Consider the following 13,704-nt stretch of genomic DNA (forward strand, 5'->3'; position numbering starts at 1 on the left):
TTCCCATGCATTCTGTGCATGCTGTCCTAAACTACACAGCATCGAGATGCTTGGCAATGCAGGCTTCAACAACTCTGCATGAGTTGTCGTCATCCTAGGTTCCTGGTTCTTGCTACTACCAAACTCTCGAGTACACAATACATTCCAAGAATACATACATGCGCGCTCTGAGGTAAGGTACGTACACACCTACGGCACACACCTGGCTGGTTCCTGATTTCCTGTTGGGCAGGCAGCATATAACTAACCAGCTTGATTGGCGGAGGATCATCGGTTGCTTTTCCACTCAAAGTCCAACAAAGCAGGTGAAGTCGTCGTACCATAAGTCCATACTCCATACATGATGTAACCTAGCTAGCTAATCATAATGTTAGTTAATTTTTTATGCATATTCATGCCCGTGCTAGACTGCTCCTAGCTTCAATATTATACATACAAGTTGCTGATGCTACAAAACCAAACCAGCTGATGCCCAGGGCTTGCTTGGGCTATAAATACCCATGCATGCTCCCCAGCTAGCCATCTCATTCTACAGCCAAGACACACACTGCAGTCTGTGCAGCAGCAACACTAGCTTGGGATAGGAATATATACCACCCGTTGATTGATATCAATCATGGCTCCAGCATCAGCTGCAACAAAATGCAGCAGCAGCGCCAGCGGCGTCGCTCTGCTCTTGCTCCTAGTGCTAATGGCGGCCGGCACCTCGTCGGCGCAGCTGTCAACCAGCTTCTACTCCTCCTCGTGCCCTGGCGTGTACGACGCCGTCAAGTCGGCGATCCAGTCCGCCATCACCACCGAGCAGCGCATGGGCGCCTCCATCGTCCGCCTCTTTTTCCACGACTGCTTCGTCCAAGTTATTACCACCGCCACCATTCCCTCCAACATGCATCTCATCATATCATGCATGACTAACCTAATTTGGTCACCGTGCATGTAGGGCTGCGACGCGTCGCTGCTGCTGGATGACACGGCCAGCTTCCAGGGCGAGAAGATGGCGACGCCCAACAACGGCTCCGTGCGAGGCTTCGAGGTCATCGACGCCGTCAAGTCCGCCGTCGAGAAGGTCTGCCCTGGCGTCGTCTCCTGCGCCGACATCCTCGCCATCGCTGCAAGGGACAGCGTCGTCATCGTGAGTGTAGTAGCGCATCAGTGCATGGCAATAGATGATGAACTGTGAGACTGTGTCAACTGATGGATGCTGACGGTGATATGCAGCTGGGTGGTCCGAGCTGGGACGTGAAGGTCGGGCGGCGCGACTCGACGACGGCGAGCTTCAGGGGCGCCAACAACAACATCCCGCCGCCGACGTCGGGCCTCGCCAACCTCACCTCGCTCTTCGCCGCGCAGGGCCTCTCCCAAAAGGACATGGTCGCGCTCTCTGGTGCGTGTGTAATATTCTCAAAAAATATTCTTTCTCAAACGCATATATATATATATGGAATTACTATATTCCAGTTAGAATTTTTTTTTTGAAAACTTTCCAGTTAGAATATAGCAAAAGCCTTTCCACATACACTCGATCTATTTATTACTAAATAATGTAGCTTTGTTTGGTGGAAGATGCAGCTGGTATATATATGTACTATCACCACCGGAATTTGATACTAGTTCCGTTTTGACTTGGAAGCTTAACTCTCTTCGTCGTCACATATCAAGCTGTGACATGCATGAATAGCCTAATTTTGGCAGTTAGTTAGAAAGACTACATAAATAATTAGTGTTGGCCCATGTGTGTTCATATTACTACTAGACAAATTACATATGTTTTAAAAAATTTATCATATGAAAGTTGGGCCGAAACAGTTATATCTGCGCAGTTAGAAAAATGTAAAAGAGGTGACATTATACCACATATTGTCGGCAGGGGTTTCTTGTAGAAAATTCTTTGCCCAAAGCTTTAACTTTTTGCTAATCCTGCCTCTAACTAGATAGCCACTTTCGATTGCTGAAAGGTCAGTCTTCCACCTAATATCTTAATTCGACGAAATACTAAAACATGCATAAAGTACTTGCACATTATGTACATACCAAGATACAAGTTAGGTACAAACCATACAAGTGGTTCCTTTTGTTTCACTTCATTCCTAGAATCAGATACCTTTATCTTCTTTTTTAGAAATTTAGACAATCAAGAACAGCCTGTATGCTTTTTTTGAATAAAAAAACAAGAAGATGCTTCCAAAAGTTATGTGCTAATTTAAGCGGTCCATAATTCATTTTCTCAATCACCCCATTTGTAACTTTCGATCATGCAGGGTTCTCTCTATATAGTAATCTAAATCATTAAGCATTTTTGTTTGTGTAATGCCTCTTTTGCCAGGAGCTCACACCATTGGCCAAGCACGTTGCACCAACTTCAGAGCCCACGTATACAATGACACTAACATCGATGGCACCTTCGCGAGAACAAGGCAATCAGGCTGCCCTAGAACCTCAGGTTCAGGTGACAACAATTTGGCGCCTCTGGACCTTCAAACCCCAACCGTCTTTGAGAACAACTACTACAAGAACCTTGTGTGCAAGGAGGGGCTTCTACACTCCGACCAGGAGCTCTTCAATGGCGGAGCCACCGATGCGCAAGTTCAATCATACATCAGTAGCCAGAGCACATTCTTCTCAGATTTTGTGACAGGCATGATAAAGATGGGTGACATCACACCGTTAACCGGCTCTAATGGGCAGATCAGGAAGAACTGCAGAAGGATTAACTAATAAGAGGCGGTGCACACTATCTAGTAGCAAGGGTTTTCAGTGTGATGTCCTTAAGTTAATTTGTAATATGTCTACTTTCACAAAATTGTGAGATCATCATGTTGTACCAAGGTGTTGAGATGTTGTTCATTTAAATAAGTAATCCATCATTTGTTCTTTACACAACCTTTTTCTTGAGTTTATTATTATACATGTATGCTTTTGCATGATAAATAAATGATGTGAAGTATTCAAAGTAAAAAGGATGAACTGTTAAAACTAACATATTTCTGATGTTGCCCTTTTTCACACTTTATGATGTGGCACAGTGTCCAAGGAAGAATGATCGGTGGGACGAAGGTCCCATTCCAGGTTGCACCAATGCAATTGGAGACCCTAAACTAGCCGGCGGGAAATAATAAATGCGGGTTCTACGTAATGTGGGCAATGTTTCGCTACCTCGGCGTGAAATCGGAGCAAAAAAAATGATCTATTGTTATCCCTTACATTTGTGCCTTTCGATATCATCTTTTTTGAATGGCATCCCTTACATTTGTGCCTTTCGATATCATCTTTTTTGAATGGCATCGCAAAAAATTTAAACACCAAAGGTTGTTAGACATGGAGATCTTAGCACTGTCATTGGAGCTAGCAGCCTTCATCCTAGCTGAGGTATTGGAATATAACGGAACATTCTTCATTGCACGGTCCATGAAGTACAAGGACTACTATGGGACAGAGCGGCTCGCTAGACTACTGTAATTTCTTTTTTATTTTGAGGAATCGAGATCTTGATAAGTACAATTGAACTGTAACCGTAACATTTGTAATGTTTGATGTTGATGGACATGTCGTCTACGTAGCGAATATAAAGCGAAACCCGATTCCACGAAACAAATAAAATATAATATAAAACAATAAAATGTGAAATAGGGATCACTGCTGGTTAGCACAAAACCGGCAGTGATGGTAAAGAGGGCACTGCCGGCTTAAGCCACGAGCCGGTAGTGTTGCTCAAGACATCACTGTCGGCTTGACATACTAACCGACAGTGTTGTTGAAGCCATCACCGCCGGCTTGACCTACCAGCCAGTAGTGTTGCCTTCACCAACATAGCTGGCTTGAACCACTAGCCGACAGTGATGGCTCGACCAACACAGCTGGCTTGAGCCATCAACCAACAGTGTTGGCTTGCTCAACACTGCTGGCTTGAGATAGCAGCCGACAGTGTAGGCTTACTCAACACTGCCGGCTTGAGCCACTAGCCGACAGCGTTGATTTGACCATCACTGTCGGTTGGAGCCACAAACCAATAGTCACTACGCTAGAAAATATTTTTACTGGCGGGTAAAACACCACTCTGCTGGCGGGTTCCGCATCCGCCAACAACTTTGAGCCAGCACAAATGGCGGTCTGTGCGGGCGGGTGCTCGCATGCCAGTATAGTGGTCCACTGTGCTGGAGGGCGACATAACCAATCGCCAGCACAGTAGACCACCATCTGTACTCAACGCGAACTGTACATTCCTTTTTCATCTAAAAACTCTAGATGATTGGCATTGAAGGTCCTCCACTGGCGAGCATCGGATGTATGTCGAAGCTTTCCATCATCCTTTACTGGGCGATCAGTGTGCCAAGTCATCTGTTCAGCAGTGTTTGGGTTTGAGAACAAACGCTTCAGACAGTCCACCACCGGCAAGTACCACATCACCAAGGCAGGGACTCTGTGCTGAGTCGTCGTGTCAGTACCCATACAGGACTCATCCTCCACTTGAGCACCAGCACCTTTCTTTGCACCCTTCTTCCTCTTATCCCCGATTGAGGAACTGGCATGGTCCCCATAGAAATCGGCATTACTTTTGTAACGGCTAGCATCGCAATTTGGACACCGTTCCAATGCCGCATGCTCACCGCGGTACAGGATGCAGTGGTTCCTGCAGGCGTGTATTCTCTGCACACACATCTTCAATGGATTGATAATCTTCTTTGCTTCGTATGTGTTTTTTGGCACAAAGTTCAGCTTCGGTAGCAAATTGCCAAGCAGAGTAAGGAGATCATTGAAACTATTGTCTGACCAACCGAATTTAGCCTTCAGGATCAGAAGATGAAGGACGAAACGCAGCACTATCCACTCCTTCCCACATCCCTCATACATACGGTCATTTGCTGCCTTCTTTAGGGTCTCGAAATTCTCTAACCCTTTAGCAGTCCCTAGCAAAACTTCCGGTTCAATGTGGCGCAACATGTCCTCCATATCAGCATCACATTCCTCATCCACCTGTGGTTCCACATGCACATATGTTTGATCACCATTTTGATCTCCAAGATCGTAATCATCATCCATCATAACATGATCATTGTCACTTGCATCATCACCACCCACTTCATCACAGCCAGTATTGATGTCTGTGTTGTTGGAAGTAGCTCCTGCCTCTCCATGGTGGGACCAAATTGTGTAGTCATGCACAAAACCTGCTGTATCAAATGCCTCTTGATGACATTAGTATCGTCCCATAAAATTGTGTTGCTATAGTCACAACACGGACAATGTATTTGCTTTGTCTTGCAAATGCGAGCATGCTTCTTCGCAGCCTCTACAAACTTCTCTACCTCTAACATGAAAGTAGGTGAATGCCTCCGTGTGCCATACATCCATGCTCTTTGATCCATCTTTAACAACCTATATGATAAGATTTCCATGTTATTAAAATGAAAAACATAGCAGTTAAACCTAGGATGTAATTACATTAAAATGACAAACATAGGTTATAATAAGATCAAGGAAGAGAAATTAGTTGGGCGCAGCAATTTTGTCACCACCGGATGTTCCGAAGCCTCTTAGGTTCCAGCAGGGGAACATCCGGTGGTGAAGAAAATCTCAGTAATTTTTGGACCCTTGAAAAATTTGTCCGGCGCATCTAAACATCATAGTGTCGGACCTTCCCGTGCACTGTTCACCTTGTTATCAACTCCCATTGGAACATCCGGTGCCTTTTTTACCACACGCATCTCCACGGCGTCCTTTTACGACGCGCCGCTTTTTAATTAACCTAGCATTTTACCATGCCCTGCCCGCCGTTTTCACCATGCGCCGCTGCTCCCATGCGCCACGCCGCCTCCGGCCATCTCTGTGCCATGCGCCTCGCCGCCTAGGGTTCCACCGCCGTCTTTAAGGCCAAAGAGTCCACTTCCTACCCGAAATCCTTGTGCAGTGGTGAGGCCCCATCTACTTCTCCCCTTTGCTATGCTTAAGTTACATTTTACTCTTGTATATCTCTCTCTCGCCATTCTATAATCTTCCACCATATCTCTTGCAGATGGCAGGTGAGAAGAGGAAGGGTAAGGAAAAGGTTGTGCCTAAGAAGAAGAAGAGCAAGTCTAACAAGGATTGGGAGCGTGCATCGAGCGTGCCGGATACTGAGGGGCAGCCACAGAGGTTGAATTTTTTACTATTTGGCCCTTTTTTTGAAAGTTTCTCATAAATAGACCCCTGGCGGAAAGAATTCTAGAAATGGACCCTTGGCTCGGCGCCAGAGTGACTGGCGCCGAGCTCGGTGCCACGGTCACTGGCGCCGAGCTTGGCGTGGGCACAGGGAAATGGCCTGCTAGGGGCTCGGCGCCAGAGTGACTGGCGCCGAGCCACCTGCATTTAACCTAGCCCACCCATCTTCCCCGAGCGTTCTTCCTCTTCTTTCTCCTTCCTCTCGGGTTTTTCTCTCCCCACTTCACCCTACCTCATGAATCGACATATTGGACCTTGAAAACCTTGATTTGATCCGTAGATCTTCGAGAGCAAGGTATACTCGCTCACCTCCTTGTTTTTTCGCATCGATTTGGTACATATTAGTCGGATTTTTGAACCTAAGAATCGTCATCACTTAGGGTTTCATTGTATCCCACAATATATATATTATACAACCATAGGTTGATTCCAAGGCGTGGAAAAAGCTAGCAAACCAAGCCGCATGTAGTTATGTTATGGGTTCATTGTTGTGGATGAAATGAGAAACCCTAGGTTTAGGGTATAATGTTAACTGCTTTTGGTTCTTAGAACGGAATTGGTTGTATTATAGTTATGGTTCTCATTGATATTTTTTTGTGATGTTTTTATTTATGTTTGTTAAATTACATCCGTTTTGTTAGATGCAAGAAATGTTTCGGGAGGAGTTTTGGCGAAAACAGGGTCGTCCTCGAGAATTATACCCCGACACGTCTAGCAAAGATGCCCCCGTCCCTCCTGACCTTCCTGTCCCTAACTGTGACTGTGGTTTCTCGGCCCATGTTTTTCAATCGAAACATCTGGACACAGCCGCGCGTTGCTTCTACACATGTAGTCAGATTAATGTAAGAAATTGTTTATACTATCCTTTTTCTTTATTTGTTTAATTATGGTACTAATATTTTGTTGGAATCTCATTGTGTAGGACCATGAGAGGTGTTTTTTCTTTCAGTGGATCGATGGTGCAGACAAGTTTGATCCTAGGTACCTCTTTTTCGACGATTGGTTTAGAGGGAGACATCCACGTGAGCACTTCAAGCGGTGGGTTCCACCCCCTTAACCCTCCGGCAATGACAGCTAAGGAGAAGCACCTAGCCACAGTTAGACGACTTGAGGAACCTCCTCTGTGTGATTGCGGAGATCGAGCTATGATAAACCCTGAGAATACATTGGAGTTTGTGTGTCCAAACAAGCATGAAGTAAGTGCAAAGTGTATGTGTTAAAATCTTGAGCTATATGTGTTCATGTACTAATGTCTCATTATTTAGGTGTATTCAATGGCGAAGTGTCGTTTCAAGGAGTGGTTGTATGGTCCTAAGAACCAATGGCCGGAAGAACCGCAGAGGGTTAAGGAAAAGAAGAAAGAACGGGTAATCTACAAAGCACCTCCTGTCATGTGCGAATGTGGTGTAAAATCCAACTATGGCCTAGTCCCTTCAGAGCTTGGAATATGCCATTATTGTGGCCATATGATTGAGTATGATGAGGTTCGTTATTTTTTTGGTAAACATGAAATCGTATTTTGTTTGTTTTGCTAAGACATATATGATATAATATTTCTTTTGAACAGAGCACTAGGAAATGCAGTTGGAAATGTTATGATGGTCAAGCTAAATTCTTGGATGAACTAAAGAAGAGGCAACTAATTGCACGGAAGAGGGGATATGAACCTGACTTCGTCAACCTATTCGTTAAACATCACAAAGAAAAGATGCGTGAGTTTGCTAGACAGTGCGGTATTTGTAACCTGATCGATGTTGGGCTTAACAAATGGGGATTGGAGAGGCGAATGATGTTAGAGGAGGAGAGGGCAAGGAATGAGGCAAGGGAGGAGACAAGAGTACAGATGCAGGTCTTGAACGAGCATGTTGCTACATTATGTGCCAGTGAGTGCTTGAAAACCTTTTTTTTTTGTTGCCTGGTTTTAAATGTAATATAATCGCGTTGCTAACTGATTGCATTTTATACATGAAGGGATTGGTTGCAGCAGGGAACATGCTACAGAGGTGGCTCGTGCAAGGTATGAGGAGAAGAAGTTAGATGACCATAGATCACGAGCTGGTCGCACTGTTCAATCACCGATTGTGTTGTATGATGACGGAGACGAGGATGAGGACGACAGTGGCAGACTGGGTGAGCTCATTGCTCTAGCAGAGGCGGGCATATAGGCGCAGGAGGCTGAGGACGACACTGGCAGACTGAGCGAGCTCATCTCTCTAGCAGAGGCAGGCATTCAGGCGTAGGAGGCTGACGACGACACTGGCAGACTGAGCGAGCTCATCGCTCTAGCATAGGCGGGCTTATAGGCAGAGGAGGATGACGACGCGTTCTTCACTCAGGCCACAGCGGCCACAGATAAAGCGGAGGCCGCTTTCTACAAGTAGGGATGAAAACGGATCGGATACGGACGGATATCACCGATATTACATTTGTTTTCATATTTCTGTCTGGATTCGGATTTGAATACGGATAGTGTCAACTATGTCGGATAGGATATGATTGGATATCGACATCATAAATATGTGATTTGAGTATTCGGATACGGATACGGTATCGGATGTTGGATATCCGGACTCGGATACAGACAGATCTCAACCCCTCTAAACGGATTCGGTTTCGAATATGGTCGGAAAATATCTGTACCATTTTCATCCCTAACTACAAGTGACAGGCAGGTCAAAGCAACGCAGTTGAGCCTAGCCACAGCAACAGGGTTGTAGTAGAGGACTGGTACTCGGATGATGAGTTGCTTACTCAGTACGTTTCAAACTGAGGATTTGGAAGTGCATTTGCCCCTATGTCTACTGTCGACATGTAGTTGCAGTATTAATATGTTGTGTAATATGGCACAGTATCGAACTTTTCATTATGTTGTTGTTTTCATTATCAATGGTCTTAATATTCCGCTTAATGATACGGACGTATTTAAATTTGAATAGTGCTGCAAAAAACACTTAACGACGTACGACATTATAGAAATCAACACACGAAACACATTAAATGGCATGTGACTACATGTACTGAACCTGGGTACAGAGTTTTCTTTGACTAAACCTAACATGCCTTAGGTAATTAAACCATGCCTTAGGTAATTAAACCTAACATGCCTTAGGTAATTAAACCTGGGTACATGTGAAAAAGATAAAGTCATCCTAGTAGTATGGCCACATAGCAAATTGTGTTGCACCTTCTCCATAGTAGCCTCCCGTTGTTGTTGGTGGTGGTGGCGGGGATGACGGGGGAGGCCCCATTTTTTTGTGGTTAGGGCAGGTGCAATATGGATCATTGCAGAGTGCCTCCTGTGAATCGGCACCATTGTTGTTGTCGTCCTGTTTGTCGTCCTTGTAACCGCTGCTAACTTCACTTTTGCTCTCAACTAGGAGCCTCTCATAAAGAGCTTCCTCAAAGAAATCGGGACCAAGAGAACCCTCCCACCCCCAGGTAGTTTTCTTCCCCTTTCCTCTCCCTCTAGATGACCCTCCAGACATTGGTACTACAACGAAAGCAAATGCTAAGGAGTGTTCTTCTTTCTTGTTGTTTGTGTGAATGAGAGGGAGTGAGTGGTTATTTATAGGTTGAGAGGAGGAATGGAGGCCTGTCAATGTGCCATGTCAGCGATCCGTGTGCCTCTTCACCTCAGCCCTTGGATCAAACAGTCATAAGATGGATGGTGGAGATAGAGTTGAGTTGTGCTTCCTTGCATGTTGTCCGTGTATCTAAAAAGTCTATATCAGTGATGTGATAATTCGATGTTGTCCATGTATCTGAAAAGTCTATGTTTATTGTCTAAAAAGCATAGATTCGTTCACTGTTGCTTGGTAATCCTAGATTCTTCTACACAGCGTATGTACAAATATTCCTGGATTATACACGTAATAAATTTATAGTTAATATGTGTACTACATTTGTGCCTTTGTACAAGTGTAGTATGATTAAAGGTTCATGCAAAAAATTCGCAAGATACGGTCTTGTATTAGGAGCATCCACAGTTACAAACAGAGATATCAATATATATTCCAAACATTTAATCATCCAATGAGCATAATGCAACCACAACGAATATCACAACCAACATAATATGTCATGCAAAGTCCAAATAGTCCACAATGTCCATGCAGTCCCGAATAGTTACAGAAAAGTAAATACAAAATTCACAATAGTTCATAGTAACACCTACCACGTCCCTCACTGTCTCCTACTCTTGCCCCTACCCTTGTGACCTAGAGCGTTGGTGCCTAGAGTGTAAGGGTCACGTGGATGGCGTCGCCTAGTGCCTAGAGGCGGTGTAGGATGAGTCGATGGAGCGTCATGGAGCTGAGAGGGCCCAAGCTCATCGTGCCTCTTGTCCATGTCATCGTCGTCGTCGTCCTCCTCATCCTCGTCCCCATCCCCTATAGCTGCTTGACTAGAGGAACCCAAGGCTCCTCTTCCTGCGGAAGGATCGTACATGTCATGCGTCGTGTTTGTCCTGCAACCACAACGACCAGCCGCACGGCGTAGACGACATGATAGCCTCTGTTGTACAAAACTATGTTAACTGAAAGAATATAATGTATTAATGATTTGTTTGAAAGAATATTTTAAATCTTACGTCTAGGAAGCCAAGTATGTAGTCATCATTGACTCTCGGCCGAACGCGCTCGATCTCTTCAACTGAGCTTCTCAGTGTATTGCCCTGCAACAAAGTTTTCAATAATAAGACTTCTTAACAGATAGCATTTAGTTTTGTTTTCTTTTGTACAAGAATGTAACTTATTATAAGGGTTATACGGCTCGAAGGTTGCAATAACTACAATAGATAACTCCTAATGTCGGTCCAAGAATGCCTAATGTATTGTTATGTAATTCAATGTAACAAAATAAGGCGATTGGCTTACCACTCTGTCCAAGATCGGTCTTGCCTCCACCTGCCTTCCTGCATGAGTGGACTGGTCGTACGTCGTGTCTTCATCGTCGGAGGACTCGATATCGGCGTAGTCAGTTTCGGTCCACTGTAGCCTAAGCCTGCACCGTGTCGAACGCTGGTACCAAGCTTGGTACCACCTGAACTCACGGCTCGTGTGTGGCTCGTTGTTGTCGTCTAGGTTGTCGTGCATCTCCTCCCATTCCTCAATGTAGCACTAGTGGTGCCTCTCCCAGTCAAAAATCTTCTTGTTCCTCTGATGATCCAACCTGCACGTATGTCATCATTACATTAATCCACGTACGTGGCACCATATTATAAGAAATGGACCATCATCATGAGACATTTGAAATATCAAAACACTTACTTGTGTAAGTCAACGCCAATCGAGAACAGAGGCATAGGCCAAAGTTGTCTCACTCCAAATTGGTGTGCAACCCTATCTGGCAGGTGGTACTCGACAGCATAGAAGCAGATTAGAGGGCACCTCATCCTATAGAAGTAGTCGTCGGCCCCATAGACGTTGCTCAGCTAAAAAGGAAGTGCATCCTGTCCACCATACGGCTCCCACTCCACCTGCAACATGTCCAAATAAGATGTTAGATGGTATACTAATCCTTTTCAAAGCAGCATGGAAAATAAAATTTACTTACACTAGACGCCGTCAGCGAATCTAGCTTGTTCGTGTACTCAATGTACGCCCGGTCTATCCTCGTGTGCGGAACCCTGACCTGGTCCCAAAGGTATGCCCACGTCAGCTGGCGACTTGGAGGCTGACCTTGGAACCACTCACGACGAGCCAGAACCTCTGGACGACCAACTGGAAAACGAGCCCACATCCACAGCTGTAATAGGTACACGCATCCACCAAGTGATGGGTTCGCTGTAGACCGACAACACCCCTCGCACAGCTACCGATATAGAAAACACAAGACTGCAGAGCCCCAGCTATATTGACCTGCCTAGTCCCAGTCACTGAGGCAGTGGATCCACATCCAGGACGCATTGTCACCCGTCGTGTCGGGAAAGAGAACGCAAGCAAAAAGGTATAGGATCCACACCCGGCAGTAGTACCCAACCGTCTCCTCATCTGCCTCCTTGGGGCACTGTGTGAACTCTGTACGTAGCCATGAGATGGGAACTCTAGAAGTGCGAGCCCCTTGCTCGCCAAGCTCACGCCCAAGGAAGGCCTCCACTCGTGCTCTCCAGCCCTCTGACCTGCACTGCCTGGTGACTAGGTTCCCATGAATCCTTAGGCCTAGCATCTTCTGATAGTCCTAAAGCGAGACTGTTATCTCCCTGAAAGGTAGGTGGAAGCTGTGAGTCTCTGGCCGCCACCTATATTTAAGACCAAGCAAGATTACTTGTCAAAAAGTAAATCGCATGAACAAATGGCCATGAATGGAGCCAATGATTCACTTTAATACCTGTCTACCAATGCAGTTATCGCCGCTGAGTTGAACTTGGGCAACCCACAACGAACCTGAAAGGAGATGACATCCAGACCAGCTCTTTGCAGGAAAGGAGTGTACCTATCGTCGTACCGAATGTCCAAGAACCCATTGTGGGTCCTAGAACAAAGGTGCGGAAGGTCCTACATTGAATAAAACATAGTCACATGTTACTTCACAAACACATGTACGAATAAAACTTATAGATTATTACCTGCCCCAATGCAACGAGACGTCCTCGGTGGGTCTCCTCGTACGTCGGGTCCAGCAGGTGGAATTGCTCCATCCTACAAAAAAAGTGAATGAATTAGAATTGCAATGTACAATGAAACATGAACTTATAAATGTATAAGTAATTGACACAAATACAAGCATAAATTGAGACATGCATAATTAAATATATGAATAAGACAAATATAAAATAATACTATAAATCAATAGTCCTACCTCACTAATCTACCAACGGCAACTTCGTGAGTTGTGGCCAAGTCTACCGCACTTGCCGCACTCGTACTGCTCGGGATCAGTAACAAATGGAGTTCCTCTCCCATGCCTAGTTCTTCTGGGTATCTGATCCATAACCATCCTATGCCTCGTCCTCTGCCTTGATCCACGCTTGTTCCAACAGTAAGCTGGATCCACAATGTACTTCGGCCCATCATATGGAGGCCACTCTCCAGGGTCCTGAAAAGGCACGAAGCGGGGGCTCCATGTGTTCACAAGCGTGTTGACACTGAACTCGTGAGGTATCCTCCTCTCGATATTATAGTTGCGATGCCTAGCTGCTGCCACCAAATGAGAATATACAAAGTGGTATTGCCTTGGTTTACCACAAGTGCACTTGAAATCTTGGAGGACAACCACATGTATCCTTGACTCTCGGACCTCGCCATCGGACGTTGTACCACCCCTATGCTCGACCTGATAAGTCCCTATGGCGTGGTCAAAGCATGCAACCTCATGTGTGTCAGCCCTTTCTCTTGCCTTCTCTAGGTGTGCCTTTGGTTTCGGAGCCCATATCTCTCCATCACTCCTCAACTGCAATGCATGGGCGTGTCTATCGTTGAACCAGGCAACAAGCTTATAGAAGGTGAATTGAACAATTGCATTTACGGGCATACCACGTATCCCCAATAGCAACTTATTGAATGACTCTGC

At 45.4% G+C, this 13,704-nt stretch overlaps 1 protein-coding gene across 1 annotated transcript; it reads left to right on the forward strand.

The window, feature by feature from the left end:
* Positions 1 to 542: 542 nt before the first annotated feature.
* Positions 543 to 2,882, forward strand: LOC136481367 (peroxidase 4-like). The gene is made up of 4 exons (XM_066478723.1): positions 543 to 856; positions 941 to 1,132; positions 1,219 to 1,384; positions 2,324 to 2,882. The coding sequence occupies exons 1-4, from the start codon at positions 617 to 619 to the stop codon at positions 2,713 to 2,715; spliced, it is 990 nt and encodes a 329-aa protein (XP_066334820.1). The 5' UTR covers positions 543 to 616; the 3' UTR covers positions 2,716 to 2,882.
* The last annotated feature ends 10,822 nt before the right edge of the window (positions 2,883 to 13,704 follow it).

Source organism: Miscanthus floridulus, chromosome 9 (assembly GCF_019320115.1).
Source record: "Miscanthus floridulus cultivar M001 chromosome 9, ASM1932011v1, whole genome shotgun sequence".
Taxonomy (NCBI): Eukaryota; Viridiplantae; Streptophyta; class Magnoliopsida; order Poales; family Poaceae; genus Miscanthus; species Miscanthus floridulus.

Excerpts from the sequence above, each read along its gene's own strand:
- LOC136481367 (XM_066478723.1), top strand. The coding sequence starts at position 617 with ATGGCTCCAGCATCAGCTGCAACAAAATGCAGCAGCAGCGCCAGCGGC. Across the intron at positions 857-940 it reads TCCACGACTGCTTCGTCCAA|GGCTGCGACGCGTCGCTGCT; the intron begins GTTATTACCACC and ends CCGTGCATGTAG. Across the intron at positions 1,385-2,323 it reads GGACATGGTCGCGCTCTCTG|GAGCTCACACCATTGGCCAA; the intron begins GTGCGTGTGTAA and ends CTCTTTTGCCAG.